This window comes from Dermatophagoides pteronyssinus, unplaced genomic scaffold (genome assembly GCF_027571235.1).
Source record: "Dermatophagoides pteronyssinus isolate colony J.1.1.1.1 unplaced genomic scaffold, Derpt_VIB-CSIC_2022.12 sq0004, whole genome shotgun sequence".
Taxonomy (NCBI): domain Eukaryota; kingdom Metazoa; phylum Arthropoda; class Arachnida; order Sarcoptiformes; family Pyroglyphidae; genus Dermatophagoides; species Dermatophagoides pteronyssinus.
Window position 1 is genome coordinate 3,472,395 of NW_027461528.1, and position 16,425 is coordinate 3,488,819.

Consider the following 16,425-nt stretch of genomic DNA (forward strand, 5'->3'; position numbering starts at 1 on the left):
TGATCAATTTGGACATTGGCGACAATCAAACAAACAAACAAAACCATCCCATAGTAATTGGCTGTCAATCAATCTTTCCAGAAATGCTATTATAAAAACTGTGTGACCCCGACTGGTCAATGTTATCATCATCAATGATGATGGTTTTCATTTGTTTAATAATTCATTGATTAGGTGTGTGTATCAATCAAACATTAAGAAAAATGGTCTCAAGGTAATATTTGATTTTTCTAATTCAAATTATATTTAGATGTTAATAGACATGGACAGTTTCCAAAAACAAAAAAGCTTAAGGGGCTTGTCATTCTATTCTCGCCCAAATATGCCAAAACGACAATTTTATTTTTGAATGTAAACATTGAAAATTAATAACTGAATTAAAATTAGTTATTTTCAGAAGAAAAATAATAATAAAATATGAAATGCCAACACGTGCACGTGCCAGCATTCTCTCAATCTTTTTTCAATTCATCTTTTTCTCTCAATCAATCAAATCAATGAATAAATGAATGAATGAATGAATATATCCAACATAGTCAACTTATACATTTCTCTATTGTCCGATAATAAGTAGTATATAAATAGACAGAAATTTCGAATTAAATTCCTATTCACTATAACGGAATTGATCATTACTGCCATTATCATCAAAACTTTGCCAAAAACAAAACAAAAATGAAATTCATCGTAAGTGTGACTTTTGATTTTTAAAAACCTAAACCGAAATTTATACATGATGTTATCAATAATAACAGATTATTGCCGCTTTGGTTTCGTGCGCTGTAGCCGTACCATATGGTGAACCATTGTATGGTCATGGTGCCCCATTGTTGGCTGCCGCTCCAGCTGTTTATGCTGCACCGACATTGATCACCAAACAATATCAAACAATGTATGCACCAATCACACAAAGTAAATATGGTTCACAAGTCAATCATTTGGTTGTACAACCAGCACCAATTGTTAAAGGTGTCCCACAACCATACCCAGTTGCAGTCCCACAACCCTATGCTGTTCCACGACCAGTTGCCGTACCAGTTCCACGAGCAATTCCAGTTGATGTTCCACGTGCTGTTCCAGTTCCAATGGTCGCTCAAGCTGCACCAATTGTAACCAAATCTGTTGTTGCTGCTGCTCCAGCTTATGCCGCACCAGCATTGACTTTAGGTCATGGTCTTTACGGTGGTCTTGGTGGTGGTTATGGCTATGGCCACTATTAGATTTAGTTTTTTTTTGATTTTTCCAAAATGATTGATTAGGGGGTAAATAAAAAACATCACCTAATCGTGAAATCAAAGTGATCGCATAATATCGAAAAGCGAAAATAAAGTTTTTATTTAATCAATGTTAACAACTGAAAATGATGTATGATAAAATTTGCTTTAAATTACAAAATAACGATATAATGATATTAATACAATTCAAATTACAATGATTATTCAACACTGATTCTAATTCAACAATCCATCACCATGATCATCATCGTTGTCGGGTAATGTAAATATTAGTTTTTGTGGATGCGTTACTTCACGTTCCACATGATAACGTGGTTCAATTGATGCCGGAATAAATTTAAAACGAGAAAATTGTACCATACGATTGTTTGAAGGCGGTGGCGGTAAAACATTTTCCAAAATTGAATTTGATTTTTCAATATCGATAGTATCGCGATATCGATGATGTAAACGTCCGAACGGTAAAATGGTTGATAAAAGAAAATAATATCTATCCAGGTTATTGTTGTTGGATGTTGTGGTCACATTGTCGCATGATACAAATATGGTCATTGTGATGACCAAAATTGTTGTCAACATTCGTACCATTTCGATGTCGATGTCGTGAAAGTCTGATCACAAAACAGAAACAGCAGTAATAATCAATTAGCAAAAATCAAATCAAACATCAACATTCCTGAATGAAGCCTGTGGGCAATATCCACTTTGAAATGAATCTTGTTTTTGTCAAGTGGGTTGTTTATTTTTGATTTTAGAGAAAAATGTTTCTCTGTGTTGATTGATAATCATCACTATCAATAGATTGCCTTGATCAATACATTTGTCTCGTTTTAAATGTTCTATCATCATCATAATAATCCATTGTTTATCGACGACAGAAAATTTCAATCATCTGCATTCAATCAATCGCAATCATCAATCACCAAACAAATCAAACATCAAATTCAATTCAATTTAATTCGATATCAGAAAAATTGCTAAAATAAAATTGTATCCAAATCAAATACTCACCCTAGATAATAATCGTATCTTGAACAACAACGACGACGACAAGAATCGTCATACAAACAAACACACACAGTGAAAGTGATTACATTGATGCATCTTCCATACTGCAAACTTGATTTGATTTGATGCGAATAACAACAACAACTTTGCTACAACATGCAACAACAACACCAAAGAGCCGTATCCACACCACAAGAAAATTACATAAAGAAAAAAGTATGAAAAGAGACAGGTTTTATGTTTGTTTGCCATTTGATCTGACCTTTCGAATGAATAACCAACAAGAAAAAATATTATTTTTAATGAAAAAAACAGATTGATAAAGTAAATTGAAAATGAAATAAATAAAAAATCTATTCTTTTTTATATGGATGTGGATATTGCTGATGTTGAGGGTAAGGAATATCATATGTTTGATGTGTTATATGTGATTTAATGATTGCCTGTTTATGTATGATTGGTTGAACAACTTTTGCTACATATGGTTCCGGGACAGGACGATCAATTTTCACTGGATATGGTTTATCCACTGGAATTGGATATGGTTTTTCTACCGGTACTGGTTTATAAACTGCAACAGGTTCCGGTACTGGAAAATATTTGATTTCTTGGTGTGGCATAACTGAAAAATGACCACCAGGACCAAATCCATCGCCCGGTTTACGATGTCCATAGAATGGATCATAATGTGCCAATACATTATCATATTTCTCATGTTTATCATGATCGCCATAATGTTCTGGCAATGGAATGGGATGCGGTGAATGATGCATCGAATGAGGATATGCATGATGAACATGATGATGCGGTGGCGATTGTTCGTGATGATTCATTTGATTATCATAGCCATGAACAGCCAAATCTTCTGGATGAAATCGTAATTGAAGACCATTCAAATGATAAGGCATTGGTTCAGGATGAATGTCATGACTCATCATTGGATGATGTTGTTGTTCTGGTTCTGGAACCGGATGACCCAAATGATGTAAAGGTTCATTATGCAGATATGATGGTAAATGTGACGAATATTCATCATGATGATATTGTTGTACAGGTTCAGCACTTGGATAGGATTTGATCATCATTTCATTTGGTAGATCTGATGATTGATGATGATAGCCAATCATTGAAGATGGTTCAGCGTTTGGTTCTTGGTGATTATTATTATTACCATGAACCAAACCATGACCTAATGCCCCATCAAAATGATCACCATGCATCAATGTTATTGACATTTGGATCTGTAACATCCATAATAACAATGATAACGTTGAACAGTAACGAATCATGATTGATGAAATTGAATTTATTAACACTACTATTACCAACACTTTTATAGCATTGCTCAATTCCAATGAAAATTTGAAGAAGAAATAAGATGAAATGATGGACAGTGATGACCAATTGGATGACAATTTTTTTTCTTTGTTAAAAACAAAAAATGAAGTGAAACAAACGGTTCCAAATATCGGGGACAAATAAATAGACATTGAACATTTTGGTCATTCATGTTTTATAGCCGTTTTCATATTCCTTATGAAACGATGCGACAACATTTTTGACTCTTTGCGCTTTTTTCGACAGAAAGTTTGCCCAATCAATAACAGAAAGTCACACAGACATAGTCATCATTTTTTTCGTAGAATAACACAAACAACACGGTCTGTCAACACGTTCCGAATGTTGATGTTTTTTTTGTTTTTCTTTTGAAACAGAAAAAAATTCTCCCTCGAATGGCCGCCATAAAGACAAAGAGAGAATTTTATTTTTTGACAAAACAAAAACAAAAAAGTAGATGATACATTCACGTTTACATTGTTATCATCATCATCATTGATGATAATGATCCATAATTGACCATTTAAATGTCTGTGTGTGTGTGTTTAAATTCCTAAAGCTTTATTAATGGAACAACAACAATGAGAAAAAAGATTGAATAAAATTCATTAAATAGAAACAAAAGAAATAAAACGAAAAATAAAGACAATTTTAAACCGCTTATCATCATCATCATCAATGTGATTATGTAATGAATGAGCATTCAACAATGATCATAATGATGATGATGATTCAGATAAGTTTTTCATTCATCAGATTCGATCAATTCAACAGACAACAACGAAAAACAGATGTGATGAGATATAGCGTGCTGAATGGAATGAAATGTGATGAAAATCAGCGCCATATTTGACAGGAATATCTTTTTGGAATATTTTTTGTTGCAAATCATTAATAAGTTATTGTCATATTTCGACATAAATCCATTTTTTTCTTTTTTGTTTGAAAATAATAATATATCATTATAATGACCATTTCATGGACATGATTACATCACAACCATTGTCATTATTATTATCATCATCAATGATTCCTAAAATTGACAAATCTTAATCATCACTGTCAAAATCATTCGTGATATCGTTATCATCATAATGTGATCTATCGTTTTGTTTTCGTTTTGTTTTGTTTTTTGTGACTTTGATTCATGAATGAAATTCTTTTCAAACAAAATAAAAGAACGGAAAGGGTTAAGGTTAGGGTTTGGTCACCGTGTTCATGTTGATGTCAATTAAAATCAAAAATCACATGTTAAACAGATTCCCACAATCAAAAACTGAAAAAACAAACATCATGCAATCTCTTTCTTTTGTTTTTCTGATTTAAGAAAATTTGAATCAAAAATAAAGAATTTCGTAATTTTATGGAAAATTTCAATTTTTTCTTGTTGTTGCAACAAAATTATTAAAAGTGATGGAAACCATTCGAATTTTCAGATTTGGTGCAACAACAAATTAACATGGAGCACACTAATGATCAATATCAATATTGATTGTGCATCCTTATTATCATCATGACATTGATTGGTATCTTTTTCTGACATGTCGATCATATCCATACAAGTCAAACTCAGTGCGGTCAGAATGATTCATTATCATGGCCATCATTTGTGGAAGAAGACCATTCATTCATTCATTCATTAATCAAATCATCTCAGTGTGGTCAGCCCAACAACAAATGAAAAACAGGCAACAAGATTCGTCTCTTTTCGTTTTTGTTTTCGGATCTCTCAAGGGCACCACCATTCGGGCCACTGAATAGAATGGAAGAGAGAAAGTTTTCTGTAAACTTGAATCAGATAAAAAAAACAAGAGACGAACGAAAATCATGTTTGGACGAACCAAGCCTATTTTTACAGGTTTTTTATTTTTGCCATTTTGATCTACATTTTTTGTTTGCTGGAGTTGTTGTATAAAAAGCAATACAAATTTCGCCACTTTCATTTTTGATTTCCTAACATTCATTCATATGGATTTTTAGCAGGAAATCATTCGACCACCATCACTAAACAAAAACAAAAATGCAATTCCTGGTAACCATTATCCATTCACATTCCCGTTTTGTTTCGATTGACTTTTTTCTGTTTGTTTTCTTTGTCGCTTGTTCGCATTATAGATTTTATTAGCCGCATTAATCGCCACCGTGAAGGCAATTCCGCAACCTGAACCTGAACCGTATTATCATTATCCTACTACCGTACTTACAAAACATTATCAAACATTGTATGCACCAATTACACAAAGTAATTATGGCAGTCATGTTAATCATTTGGTACAAGTTCCAGCACCAATCTACAAAGGTGTGCCAGTACCCGAACCCTATACTGTTCCACAACCATATGAAGTACCACGACCATATCCAGTAGAAGTGCCAAGACCAATTCCAGTAGAAGTGAAACGAATTGTACCAATTCCAATGGTAGCACAAGCTACACCAATTTATACTAAATCCGTTGTTCATGCACCACCAGTTTTACATCATCAACATGGTTATCATGGTGGTCAATTGTTGGCAGCCCAACCACATCCAGAACCAGAACCAGCCTTATTGGAACATGGATATGGCCAACCTGAACCATACAATTATCCAAACATTCATCAACAACATCAACAGCCATTGTTGGAACATTACAAATAATAAAATCAATGCAAAGAGAGACTTATATAATATATTTAATCAAATCATAATTATAATTGATTCATTGATTGATTCATTTTAATTTCATTTATCAATTCCATACATAAAAATAAATTTGTTGCCATTCCGGTAACACTCGAATTAATGGTCGACATAAACGACCAAACAATGGAATGTAATTAGCAAACAATGATATTAGCCGCAATAAACGTTGTTTAGTGTATTGATCATAGAATGGACTTCGTAACAGGTACATTAATAGTGATAGATAGCGCCGTTGAATCTCCAAACGTTCGGACCAATTCCATATATGATCCACATCCATATCAACACCAATATCCTTATCATCATTGCAATTAATCAAACCGAATAGATTTTTATCATTTGATGAATAAAAATTGCTACCTTGTAACAATCGTAGCGATATGACATCCAAACCAAGCGATACCATATATGGTGTCCAATGATCTTCGACACCACCGACTATTGCCCCAGTTGTTAGATGAATAACTGGCCGTAGGATATGTAACAGTTCACCGATTAATCGTCGTTGATTGAGCTGCGTCACTGTGGGCGATGATCGATGATTTTTTTGCAATAAACGTCGTAAACGTTGCTGTTGTTGTGGTGTAAGCCAAGTTCGTTTCTCTTTGGGTGGTGCTTGGCCAATATTTCGAATAATACGACCAGAACTTTTCAATCGGAAAAGTTGTGTTTCATCCGGTTCCAGATTATTGTGGTGAACAATATTATCATCATCGGGTATGATAACTTCTTCATCGTCATCCGGTATAACAATTGCTTCGTCAACACTGGACCGTGGTGATGATGAATCGGTTTGTTGTTGTTGTTGTGGTTGGAATTTATGTTTCATCTGAAATCGTTCGAATTCATATAATCGATTCAATGGCGTCAGATATTGACGACGAGTAAGACCTTGTTGATAATAGAATAGCAAAAGCAAACGTATACTTGCTTTGATGATTTCGATGATCGATATGACCAACCATTTACCATAACGGCCATACAATTGAACAGCTGTCAATTCGACAAATACTTGAACATATTCGATAAATTGTAAAATCAAATGGAATGCATAAATTGTTGATTTGGTGTTTTGTTGATTCGTCGACGATAATCCATACGAACGACGAAGCAGACTATCATCGAATAATGTGAGCAATGATGAGCATGATGATAGTAATTCGGATATGATACGAGAATTATGAAATCGAGTAGTTGCCAACAGATATGATATCCAATACAAGGCTGATTCTATTTCGGATACAAGTAAAGGATTATGTTTGACAAATAACCGGTAACGTTCAAAATATTGGCGTAATATTTTCAATGAATATTCAGTTGTTGGTCGCAGATATTTTTCCATAACTTCCATCGATATTTTCGATGACCATTGTCCATCATCGGGTAATGATTGTATATTGCCCATTCTGTTTTTCAGTCACTAATGATTGGACATTATGTCACCGAAAATATTCAATCAACAGGTGTGTGTAGGCAAGAACAATAGCAGGAAAAATTGAAATAAATAACAACACTCGAATTTGCAAAACAAACCAAGCATATCGTCGTCGATTAATGAATTATCTTTCCAATCAATCTACCATGTTAATACAGTGGTACATGCTACTACACCTTTATCAATCATTTTGAATTTGATTGTATTACCATTACGATCACGTGATCTTTCGAATTTGTTGTTCGAGTAGGCCACGCCCTTTTTTGGATAGCTCTAAAATAGATTCTCAATTCGGATTCATTTTTATTTTGGATTTCGCACGTTTTTCTTTTCAAAATTGATCGATAAAATGACTACGACCAATACGGAAACAGCAGGAACATCGACAAAAGTTGATTCGATAACATCGACAACTGGTAATAACAACAACAACAGCAACATGGTTACCGTATCGAATGTTGCCGAAATATTTCATGCTGCTGGTTATGCATTCAAAAAACTAAGCGAACTAATTCAATCGATGGATCCTACCAATGATCCAACTATATCGGCAACCGTCAACAACAACAATGGTGGCGAAAGCGATTATCAAACACATTGGGAACCAGCCGATGTTGAACATTTTAGTTCGATTGTCACTACATTTACCGAAGATCTTAATCAATTGGCCGAAAATTTGAAAACCAAAATGGGTAATCGTTTGCGTGAGGAACACGCGGAAGCAAAAATGCAAACATTATCATCAAAACAACAAGAATTGATTCAATCTACCACCACCACCGCCAACAACACCAATTTACCATCATCATGATCATCATAATCATCATCATTAGATTAAAATAAAATCAAAGAAAGTAAATTATGTTTATTTTCCCCATTTTTTTGTCATTAATAAAAAAAAATTCATCATTAAAATTGATTAAACGATGGAAGGTGATAAAGTAATTTTATCTACCACCGAATTTTTGATCGGTACATGACCAAATAATTCTTGTGGATTTATCAACAATGCCTGTGCCATATCGGTGGATAAATTCAAATCAGCAATATTCGATTCATGTTGACTTCGTTCACGAAGCAGATAATCTGATCCAAATTCATGATATATACGAGTATCGAAATAGCGTACAAATACACGATCCACACGTAAAAAATATCGACACAGAACATAAAAACAATCTGGATGGACACGAATTTTGACCGAACATTGTGCAACACCATGATCGGCCAATTCATCTTCGAACAGTTCAATTTCATCGAAAAAATTGATTTGTTTATGAATTTTTAGTTTTTCCATATTGATACGTTCATCGGTTGGTTGTATCAATTCGGATAATGGTGGCTGATCTGGCCGCAGTTCTTTTGCCTCAGTTGGTAATGAGGATTTATCCAATGAATCCTGACGAAATGTACCGGAATAATCAGTGGAAAATGTCCAATCAAAATCAGCATTACAAACATTTCGAGTGTATTCACAATTCATTCGTGCACGCAGCCATGCTTCAGATGCGGAAACTTTTAGACCGATTGGCAATCCATACGATTTGATCACGATCGGAGCAAGAGCATCCAGTGCATTGAATTCAATTATTAATCGAGATTTTTTATGCACCAAACGAAGATGATTCGATGCATATGTCATGTCGGGCAAATGAGCCATCGATAAGATGAGATCATATTTACAATACTGACATAGACCACGTTCATAATAGATACGATGTTTGCTATTCAAATATTCATCTAGCGATTTGCGCGGCGTACCCATTGTCGATGATTGTTTTGTACTTGTATCGTCTGACGATTCATTACCCATTAACATCGAACGTGTCTTGTTGCACACAACCGATGATGTACATTTGGAATTCAATATATGTGAACGATTCGTTTCAAATAACCATTCTTCTTGTTGATAATGTTGATGGTCAGCCGATAATCCGATCGTACCAGGCGAAAATGGACATTGTCGCATCGAATGTTTGGTGTTCATTTTTTTGAAATTTATTCACACTTTCGATGGCAGCTGGCAAATCGTCAATGTTGCAGCAAAGTTCACGAACGGTCGACTAGATGGCGACTTTTTTGTTTGTTTGTTTGTTTTGGACATTAATTTGATGTTAATCATTTTTTTCATATATGATAATCAACGATAAATTTCACAATGACTTTAGTACTAGATCCACCCGATAATCTTGGTCATCATAGTTCGCCGGTATGTCCTCATGGGCCAACATTATTGTTCTACGATAAACCATCCAGCTATTATTATTATGCCTGTTCAGCATCACGCGATCATCAATTCTGTCCATTTAAACTTTCCGCACAGAAATGGAGACGTCTGGCCAGTTCGAAGAATCTGATCAAAAACCCCGAAAGAACCAAACCTGATCATCAATATCTGTTGGATCATCCTTCAAAATGTGGTTATTGTCTGGATTGTTGTCGTGTGTTTCTCACCGATGATGATCCAAAAGTATTGGCCAAACATTATGCATCGAAACATAGCCGTTGTAAAAATCGTATTGATGGCCAACAATTTGAAGAGCTTGTCGCGAGACCATGTTTGAATTTGCTAACTCCTCAAACTCACAATGAAAATCTGGCACAGTATTATTTCTCAAAGCAAACACTGAATTTCATTCGTGATCATCTAGTGCAAGCATTTAATTTTGATAAAATTCTATGCATCGGATGTCCCACAGTCCATGAGGAATTATTAATCAATGGCAAAGATTCATTTCTGTTGGATTTAGATGCCAGATATTATCAGTTCTACAGGGCCAATCGATTTGCTCGTTTCAACATGTTCAACGGACACTTTTTCGATCATGGTGATGATGATGAATATGGTAAAAAATCATTCAAAGAATTCGTTCAGACTGCTAGTCATTCAATTCTGGTATTGATTGATCCGCCATTCGGTGGACTCATTGAATGTCTAGCTCGAACCGTTCATGAAATTTGCAACAAATGGATGACCAATTCCGAAATCACTGTATCGATAGCCATATTCTTCCCCTATTTCAACGAACATTGGATTCGAAAAGCTTTCGAAAATGATCAAGTTCGAATTACCGATTTCATTGTTACATATGAAAATCATAGCAAATTTAAACGAAAATCGATATCGATTTCTGCATCACCGGTTCGTTTGTTCACCAATCTAAATCTAAATGATTTCACCGCAATCGATCCGACTCAATATCGTTGGTGTGAACAATGTAAACGTACAATATTTCGAAACAATAATCATTGTAATCAATGTGGACAATGTCCAGCAAGAGATTCCACCAAACCAATACAACATTGTTCAAAGTGTGAACGATGTGTGAAAATTACCTCTTCACATTGTGATCGTTGTAATACATGTCATTTACCCAATAAACATCAATCAATTTGAATAAAAAGAATAAAATTTTATTTCAACAAAAATGTCTATTACAATTATTCAATCATGTAATAACTGTAGGTCGATCTCGGCCAGTAAATTCTTGCAACTTTGAAATTTCCAATGCTACTTTTGCTAATGGTCGTATATAGTCTTCTAAACAACCGGAAACTGCTTTTTCCGAATCCATTTCCATTTGTTCGAGATATAATCGAACGGTAGCACCGGTCGATCCTGTTCCACTTAATCGAAACATAATACGACATAAACCATCATTGAATTGAATGACTAAACCTTGATTGCATGTTTGTTCACCGGATACTGGATCAGTATATCCAAAATTATAGGCTTTATCAACATGGTAAGTTTTTCCATCGTCCGAATTGATTGTCTTTGGCAATTGATTGGCAGCAATCTTATGATCGAGTGTGGCCATCATTCGTTCACAAGATTCGACATCACAATTTTCATAATCATAACGAGAATAATAACATCGACCGAATTGGCGCCAATGTTGTCGAACAATCGATTCGACACTATGATCAGGCATAGTCGCCCAAATCGATAGCCACGCTAATACAGCCCATAGGCCATCTTTCTCTCGAATATGATCAGAACCGGTACCGAAACTTTCTTCACCACAAATCGATACCATACCGGCATCCAAAAGTGATCCAAAATATTTCCAACCAGTTGGTGTTTCATAACATTTAAGACCGGTTTTCTTTGCTACCAGATCGATTGCTCTTGATGTTGGCATCGATCTTGCATAGCCTTTTACACCACGACCACGAAAATATGGAATTTGTTCCAGATTTTCGCCTAACACAGCCAACGAATCGGATGGGGTGACGAAAAAACCTTTGGCGCCGAAAATCATGTTTCGATCACCGTCACCATCGAATGCAGCTCCAAAATCAAAATCTCCGTTGCGCATCTGATCGACCAGATCGGCTGCATAAGTTAGATTTGGATCCGGATGATGGCCACCAAAATCTGGTAATGGTTTACAACGAACGGCTGCATCTGCATTGGCACCCAGTTCTTGTACAATGATTCGACAAACATAAGGACCCATTACACCGTTCATTGCATCGATCCGTAATCGTTTGGTCGAAACGAATCGACGTAATAATTCAAAATCGAAAATTCTTTTCAACAGTTCTAGATACATATCAACCGAATCGACTACTTCGACCATCATTTCGCCATCACCAGAATACTTGATAATATGCTGGCCAAGTTGGCTAACATTCACAACGGGCATCGATTCCAAACATTTGTATCTGTGGATTTCTTTGCTACGAGCATAGATTGCATCGGTTATCTGATCAGGCGCTGGACCACCATTGGAACAATTATATTTGACACCAAAATCACCATGAGGACCACCTGGATTATGACTAGCAGTAAGAATAATACCACCATGTGCATTTCTCGTACGAATTACAGCCGATATGGCCGGTGTTGACATTATGCCATTTTGAGCAACAATCAAATGACCAACCTAAAATCATTTGAAATGCAATTAATTCTCATCTAAATCATATCCAAATTTACCTCGTTGGCAGCACACATGGAAATAATTGTCTGTATTGCATGCGATGAATAATAACGGCCATCACCACCTATCACTAATTGTACGGTTTTTCGATCCTTAACATCGGCTAACGAAACATCCAAAATCGATTGAATAAAATTTTCCAGATAACCTGGGTGTTCAAATGTTTTGACCGGTTTACGAAGACCACTTGTACCCGGTTTTTGTCCATCAAATGGTTTGGTTTTAACTATTTTAATCATTGCTGTCATTGCTGTTTTGTAATTGACATTCGCAATGATTGACGAGTACCAATATTGTAATACTCTTGACAAATGTCTGCCAATTATGTGATATATTTTCTTTCTTTCAGATGATAACAAAAATTGACAAGGTCAACAAATAATGTTGATTACAAAAAATTGATTTGGTTTTGTGCCAAATAGAAACAAAACATGCATGCATCAAAAAACAAACATCTTGAACAGACGAAAAAATCTAGTTTGGTGGTGGCAGCATCAGCATTGCACATTAATTTGATTGCATCGATTTTCATTTGCCTCGAATAGCTGACCATTTATTATTTGAAAAGGAACATAAAATTGGTCACACATCCCTGTTGAAAGGAAAATTTATTTCGTTTTCATCACACACGGATAAATCATATGAAAACGAAAAAGATAATTATCATCAAAACAGGCAAACTTCAAATTTGATTTGGTATACAATAGAAAAATGCACTACTTCCTCGTTGGTTTGCTCCACTGTTCACTAATCACAAGTAACTTTGCAATGATGACATCCGTATCTTTTGCATCTATTTTCGAAACGAATCAAAGTAAAATATGAAACATTGCTAAATTGGGGATCGAAATGGATTAAATAGCAATTTAGAAATTTTCTAATCTGATTTCCGTCTTGTTTTGTCGAGACAAAAGATTACTGCAACTTAATTCATTTTTTTACCAAGTCAAGAAAGAGAAATAGGGAAAAACGACCAAAAAACCATGATAAACTTGTCATGACATCATTTTTCTCACAATGTTCGTGGCCATTTTGCTGCGGTAAATAGAGATTTTCGTTATAACGTGGCCAAATAGCCAAGTTGATTTGAGATTTCGATGTTCATTTCCGATCCGTTGATTGTTGAGTGAACATCATTGGACAAATAAACAAACGCATAAATGATGTTGCCCAAATTATCTCGGTCGACCATTATCACTTTGGTGATTACCGTCATTTTGTTAATCGATATGAGTATCATTGAAGCAAGACGGTCTAAACATTCACGCAAACGTGGTAATCATCGTTCACATAAAAGTAAAAATGCCAAAATTCGTCGACGAAATGCTGAATTACCGTGTAAAAAAGGTGCCGAAGGTGAAGTTGATGCTGTATTTGGTCGCATGAGTGGTTATGGTAATGTATCGCGACCGTTTCCAACCGATCAACAAGAATTAAATAATTATTGCAAGTAAGTTTTGTTTGTCCTCTCGATGTACATCTGAAATGATTGACTATTGTTGATTGCAGGGGACAATTTTCTGATATTCGTCTGATTGAATCCTATGCCAAACGATGTCAGCATGGTTTACCCAAACAATATTTTAACATTTTAGTCTATACGGTGAAAGGATCAATGTCACGTATCTGTAAAAAGAATTCGAAAAAGGCTCGACAATTTTTATCAGCATCCGGTTGCATTCGACGTGCATCCAATCATTTTGATAAATGTCATCGAAATCTGATTGAACGTTTGCATCGAATCAAATTCAGTGAAGATAAAAAGAAAATTCCCTATACTTGTTGGTAAGTGTGGTTTTGTTTTGTTTTCTCTGAATGTCACTAATCATTATTCAATAATCATAGTGAATATTATACACTACGAAAATGTTTCCAAGATGGTGGCCGTAATGAAGCAAAATGTTCGGATAAAGAAATGGAAACAGTGGAAGAATTAATCGAATCGACCAGTTCGAATGCATTGAATTTCTTTTGCGGTGAATATGCTGAAGATTCGGATAAATGTGAAAAATTGGGTCCATTGGTTGAAGCTCCATCATCAAGATCGGGTAGAAAATCTCGACCCAAATATCTACGATCAATATCGTTGACGGTGGCCGAAATTTTCGATACATTTCCGGAACTTTCCACACGAACCTGAAGGAAATAGTTGATCTGAAAGAATTGTGGTGAATGTAAATAATGGATTATCATTGATGAAATAATCATTTAACAAATAAAAGGACAATTATTATTATTGTTATATTTATAGAGATGAGAAACATTATACATTATACATTTGCATTAGATCAACCTTGTTGAACACCTATGTTATAGCTTAATAATTCTTTATTAATGACTGGTGGTCCCCATGTGGTGGCTTCCTGTTCGGCTTGTTGTGGTTGACCAACAAGAGAAGCTGGTTGTTGTCCATAGATTGATGCGGTTGAAAATGGTGAACCACTTGTGTATGCGGTTGCAGGTTGCGCTTGTCGAAGTAATGATGATAAATTCTGTGTGTTGCCAGTTGTTGCCGAATTACTTAGATTCGCTGATGATCGTGCAACGTGTGCCAATAGAGCGGACAATGTCATTGTGGCGGATGGCGATGTTGTTCGTGGTGGAATGGTTGGCTGTTGATAGGCTGATTGTGATGATGAATATTGATTGGTGCCAGTGGGCGAAATGATTGGCTGTAATGATTGAGATGTTGGCGATATGTATTGTGGTTGATTAAATGTTCTGGTTTGTGCTACCGTAGTATAACCTTGATATGGACTTGCTGCTGATGGTGAACTGGTCAGTGATGGCGTACTAGGCGATGATGATGATATGATACGATAAGCTGGTTGTTGTTGCAATGATGAAGAACCTGCTGATGAGACTGGCGAATATTGGCCATACGATGTATCGTTGGCAGCAACATAGGTTCGAATCGAAATGGGTGGTAATTGTCGTTCATTAGCCACAGTACGTAATGTAAGTGTTTGTGGATCACCACGTGTTATTGTGATTGGTGATGATAATTGTTGCTGTGGTTGCGCTGAAACGGGCAATGGAGCCGCTTGTCTTGGCGGTGGTGAATAAGTTTGAACGGGAGCAGGTGCTGGATGTCCTTGTGGTGAAGCATTTCGTGCAGCCGTACCAGTTGGCTGTCCAGGTGCTTCTTCATCCGATTCAACTTTAAATCCTTCAATACCGGCACTATATTTAACAATACGTTGTTTACCTTCTGCATCAATATAACCATATGCACCTTTTACCGTACCATCAGGTAATCTCGATTCTTCCCGAAAACTTTGACCAGCACCATTTTTACCCGTATCATAGCCAAACTGTGAATTAAAATTGAAAACATTTCATTTGCGTCATTCACCCAAACATGATTAACTAACCTTATAATCACCGGCTAAATCTTCACCAATATTAACATAATGAACCTGTGCTGGTGGGTAATATGGTTTTGGTGTTGTTGCCGTTGCTACTGGCAATTGTTGCGTTTGATATGGACTCAATGATGGTAGTGATTGTTGTTGACCATAACATAAGCCAATCACTGCTGTCAATGTAACCTGATCCAACAAACAACAACCAATGAAATATATTCGGACAAAAAACCTATTTACTTACGATAAACATCATGATGATGATGGCAAATCAAGAATTCACACACGCACAATCAAACAAACTAACAAACACAAACACGATCCAAAAAACAAAACAAATTAAAATGAGCCGAATGATCAATGATCGATTTGTTCTTTTTATACTCTTCTCTCTGATCATCACCATCATTCAA

At 35.6% G+C, this 16,425-nt stretch overlaps 10 protein-coding genes across 10 annotated transcripts; 5 read left to right on the forward strand and 5 right to left on the reverse strand.

Moving 5' to 3' along the window:
- The first annotated feature begins 552 nt into the window (after positions 1 to 552).
- On the forward strand, positions 553 to 1,361 carry LOC113797264 (uncharacterized). Its single transcript, XM_027347620.2, has 2 exons — positions 553 to 687; positions 756 to 1,361. The coding sequence occupies exons 1-2, from the start codon at positions 676 to 678 to the stop codon at positions 1,218 to 1,220; spliced, it is 477 nt and encodes a 158-aa protein (XP_027203421.2). The 5' UTR covers positions 553 to 675; the 3' UTR covers positions 1,221 to 1,361.
- Positions 1,362 to 2,517: 1,156 nt separating this feature from the next.
- LOC113797261 (uncharacterized) lies at positions 2,518 to 3,876 on the reverse strand. Its single transcript, XM_075819817.1, has one exon. The coding sequence runs from the start codon at positions 3,731 to 3,733 to the stop codon at positions 2,597 to 2,599; it is 1,137 nt and encodes a 378-aa protein (XP_075675932.1). The 5' UTR covers positions 3,734 to 3,876; the 3' UTR covers positions 2,518 to 2,596.
- Positions 3,877 to 5,460: 1,584 nt separating this feature from the next.
- LOC113797263 (uncharacterized) lies at positions 5,461 to 6,392 on the forward strand. The gene is made up of 2 exons (XM_027347619.2): positions 5,461 to 5,613; positions 5,697 to 6,392. The coding sequence occupies exons 1-2, from the start codon at positions 5,602 to 5,604 to the stop codon at positions 6,216 to 6,218; spliced, it is 534 nt and encodes a 177-aa protein (XP_027203420.2). The 5' UTR covers positions 5,461 to 5,601; the 3' UTR covers positions 6,219 to 6,392.
- Positions 6,238 to 7,849, reverse strand: Pex16 (peroxisomal biogenesis factor 16). Its single transcript, XM_027347610.2, has one exon. It carries the CDS (start codon positions 7,666 to 7,668, stop codon positions 6,310 to 6,312), a length of 1,359 nt encoding a protein of 452 aa, XP_027203411.1. The 5' UTR covers positions 7,669 to 7,849; the 3' UTR covers positions 6,238 to 6,309.
- A 121-nt stretch (positions 7,850 to 7,970) lies between these two features.
- On the forward strand, positions 7,971 to 8,643 carry LOC113797265 (uncharacterized). Its single transcript, XM_027347621.2, is given in 2 exon segments — positions 7,971 to 8,464; positions 8,466 to 8,643. Coding segments are annotated over 2 exon segments (483 nt in total). The 5' UTR covers positions 7,971 to 8,047; the 3' UTR covers positions 8,532 to 8,643.
- Positions 8,544 to 9,763, reverse strand: LOC113797260 (TIP41-like protein). Its single transcript, XM_027347615.2, has one exon. It carries the CDS (start codon positions 9,683 to 9,685, stop codon positions 8,618 to 8,620), a length of 1,068 nt encoding a protein of 355 aa, XP_027203416.2. The 5' UTR covers positions 9,686 to 9,763; the 3' UTR covers positions 8,544 to 8,617.
- A 16-nt stretch (positions 9,764 to 9,779) lies between these two features.
- Positions 9,780 to 11,127, forward strand: LOC113797256 (rRNA N(6)-adenosine-methyltransferase ZCCHC4). Its single transcript, XM_027347611.2, has one exon. It carries the CDS (start codon positions 9,857 to 9,859, stop codon positions 11,093 to 11,095), a length of 1,239 nt encoding a protein of 412 aa, XP_027203412.2. The 5' UTR covers positions 9,780 to 9,856; the 3' UTR covers positions 11,096 to 11,127.
- On the reverse strand, positions 11,091 to 13,061 carry Pgm1 (phosphoglucose mutase 1). The gene is made up of 2 exons (XM_027347609.2): positions 12,644 to 13,061; positions 11,091 to 12,590 (listed from the first exon to the last, which is right to left on the reverse strand). Exons 1-2 carry the CDS (start codon positions 12,893 to 12,895, stop codon positions 11,148 to 11,150), a joined length of 1,695 nt encoding a protein of 564 aa, XP_027203410.2. The 5' UTR covers positions 12,896 to 13,061; the 3' UTR covers positions 11,091 to 11,147.
- Positions 13,062 to 13,671: 610 nt separating this feature from the next.
- Positions 13,672 to 14,889, forward strand: LOC113797262 (uncharacterized). The gene is made up of 3 exons (XM_027347617.2): positions 13,672 to 14,097; positions 14,157 to 14,432; positions 14,493 to 14,889. Exons 1-3 carry the CDS (start codon positions 13,808 to 13,810, stop codon positions 14,785 to 14,787), a joined length of 861 nt encoding a protein of 286 aa, XP_027203418.2. The 5' UTR covers positions 13,672 to 13,807; the 3' UTR covers positions 14,788 to 14,889.
- LOC113797258 (uncharacterized) lies at positions 14,855 to 16,388 on the reverse strand. Its single transcript, XM_027347614.2, has 3 exons — positions 16,257 to 16,388; positions 16,022 to 16,198; positions 14,855 to 15,961 (listed from the first exon to the last, which is right to left on the reverse strand). The coding sequence occupies exons 1-3, from the start codon at positions 16,266 to 16,268 to the stop codon at positions 14,936 to 14,938; spliced, it is 1,215 nt and encodes a 404-aa protein (XP_027203415.2). The 5' UTR covers positions 16,269 to 16,388; the 3' UTR covers positions 14,855 to 14,935.
- Positions 16,389 to 16,425: the final 37 nt, after the last annotated feature.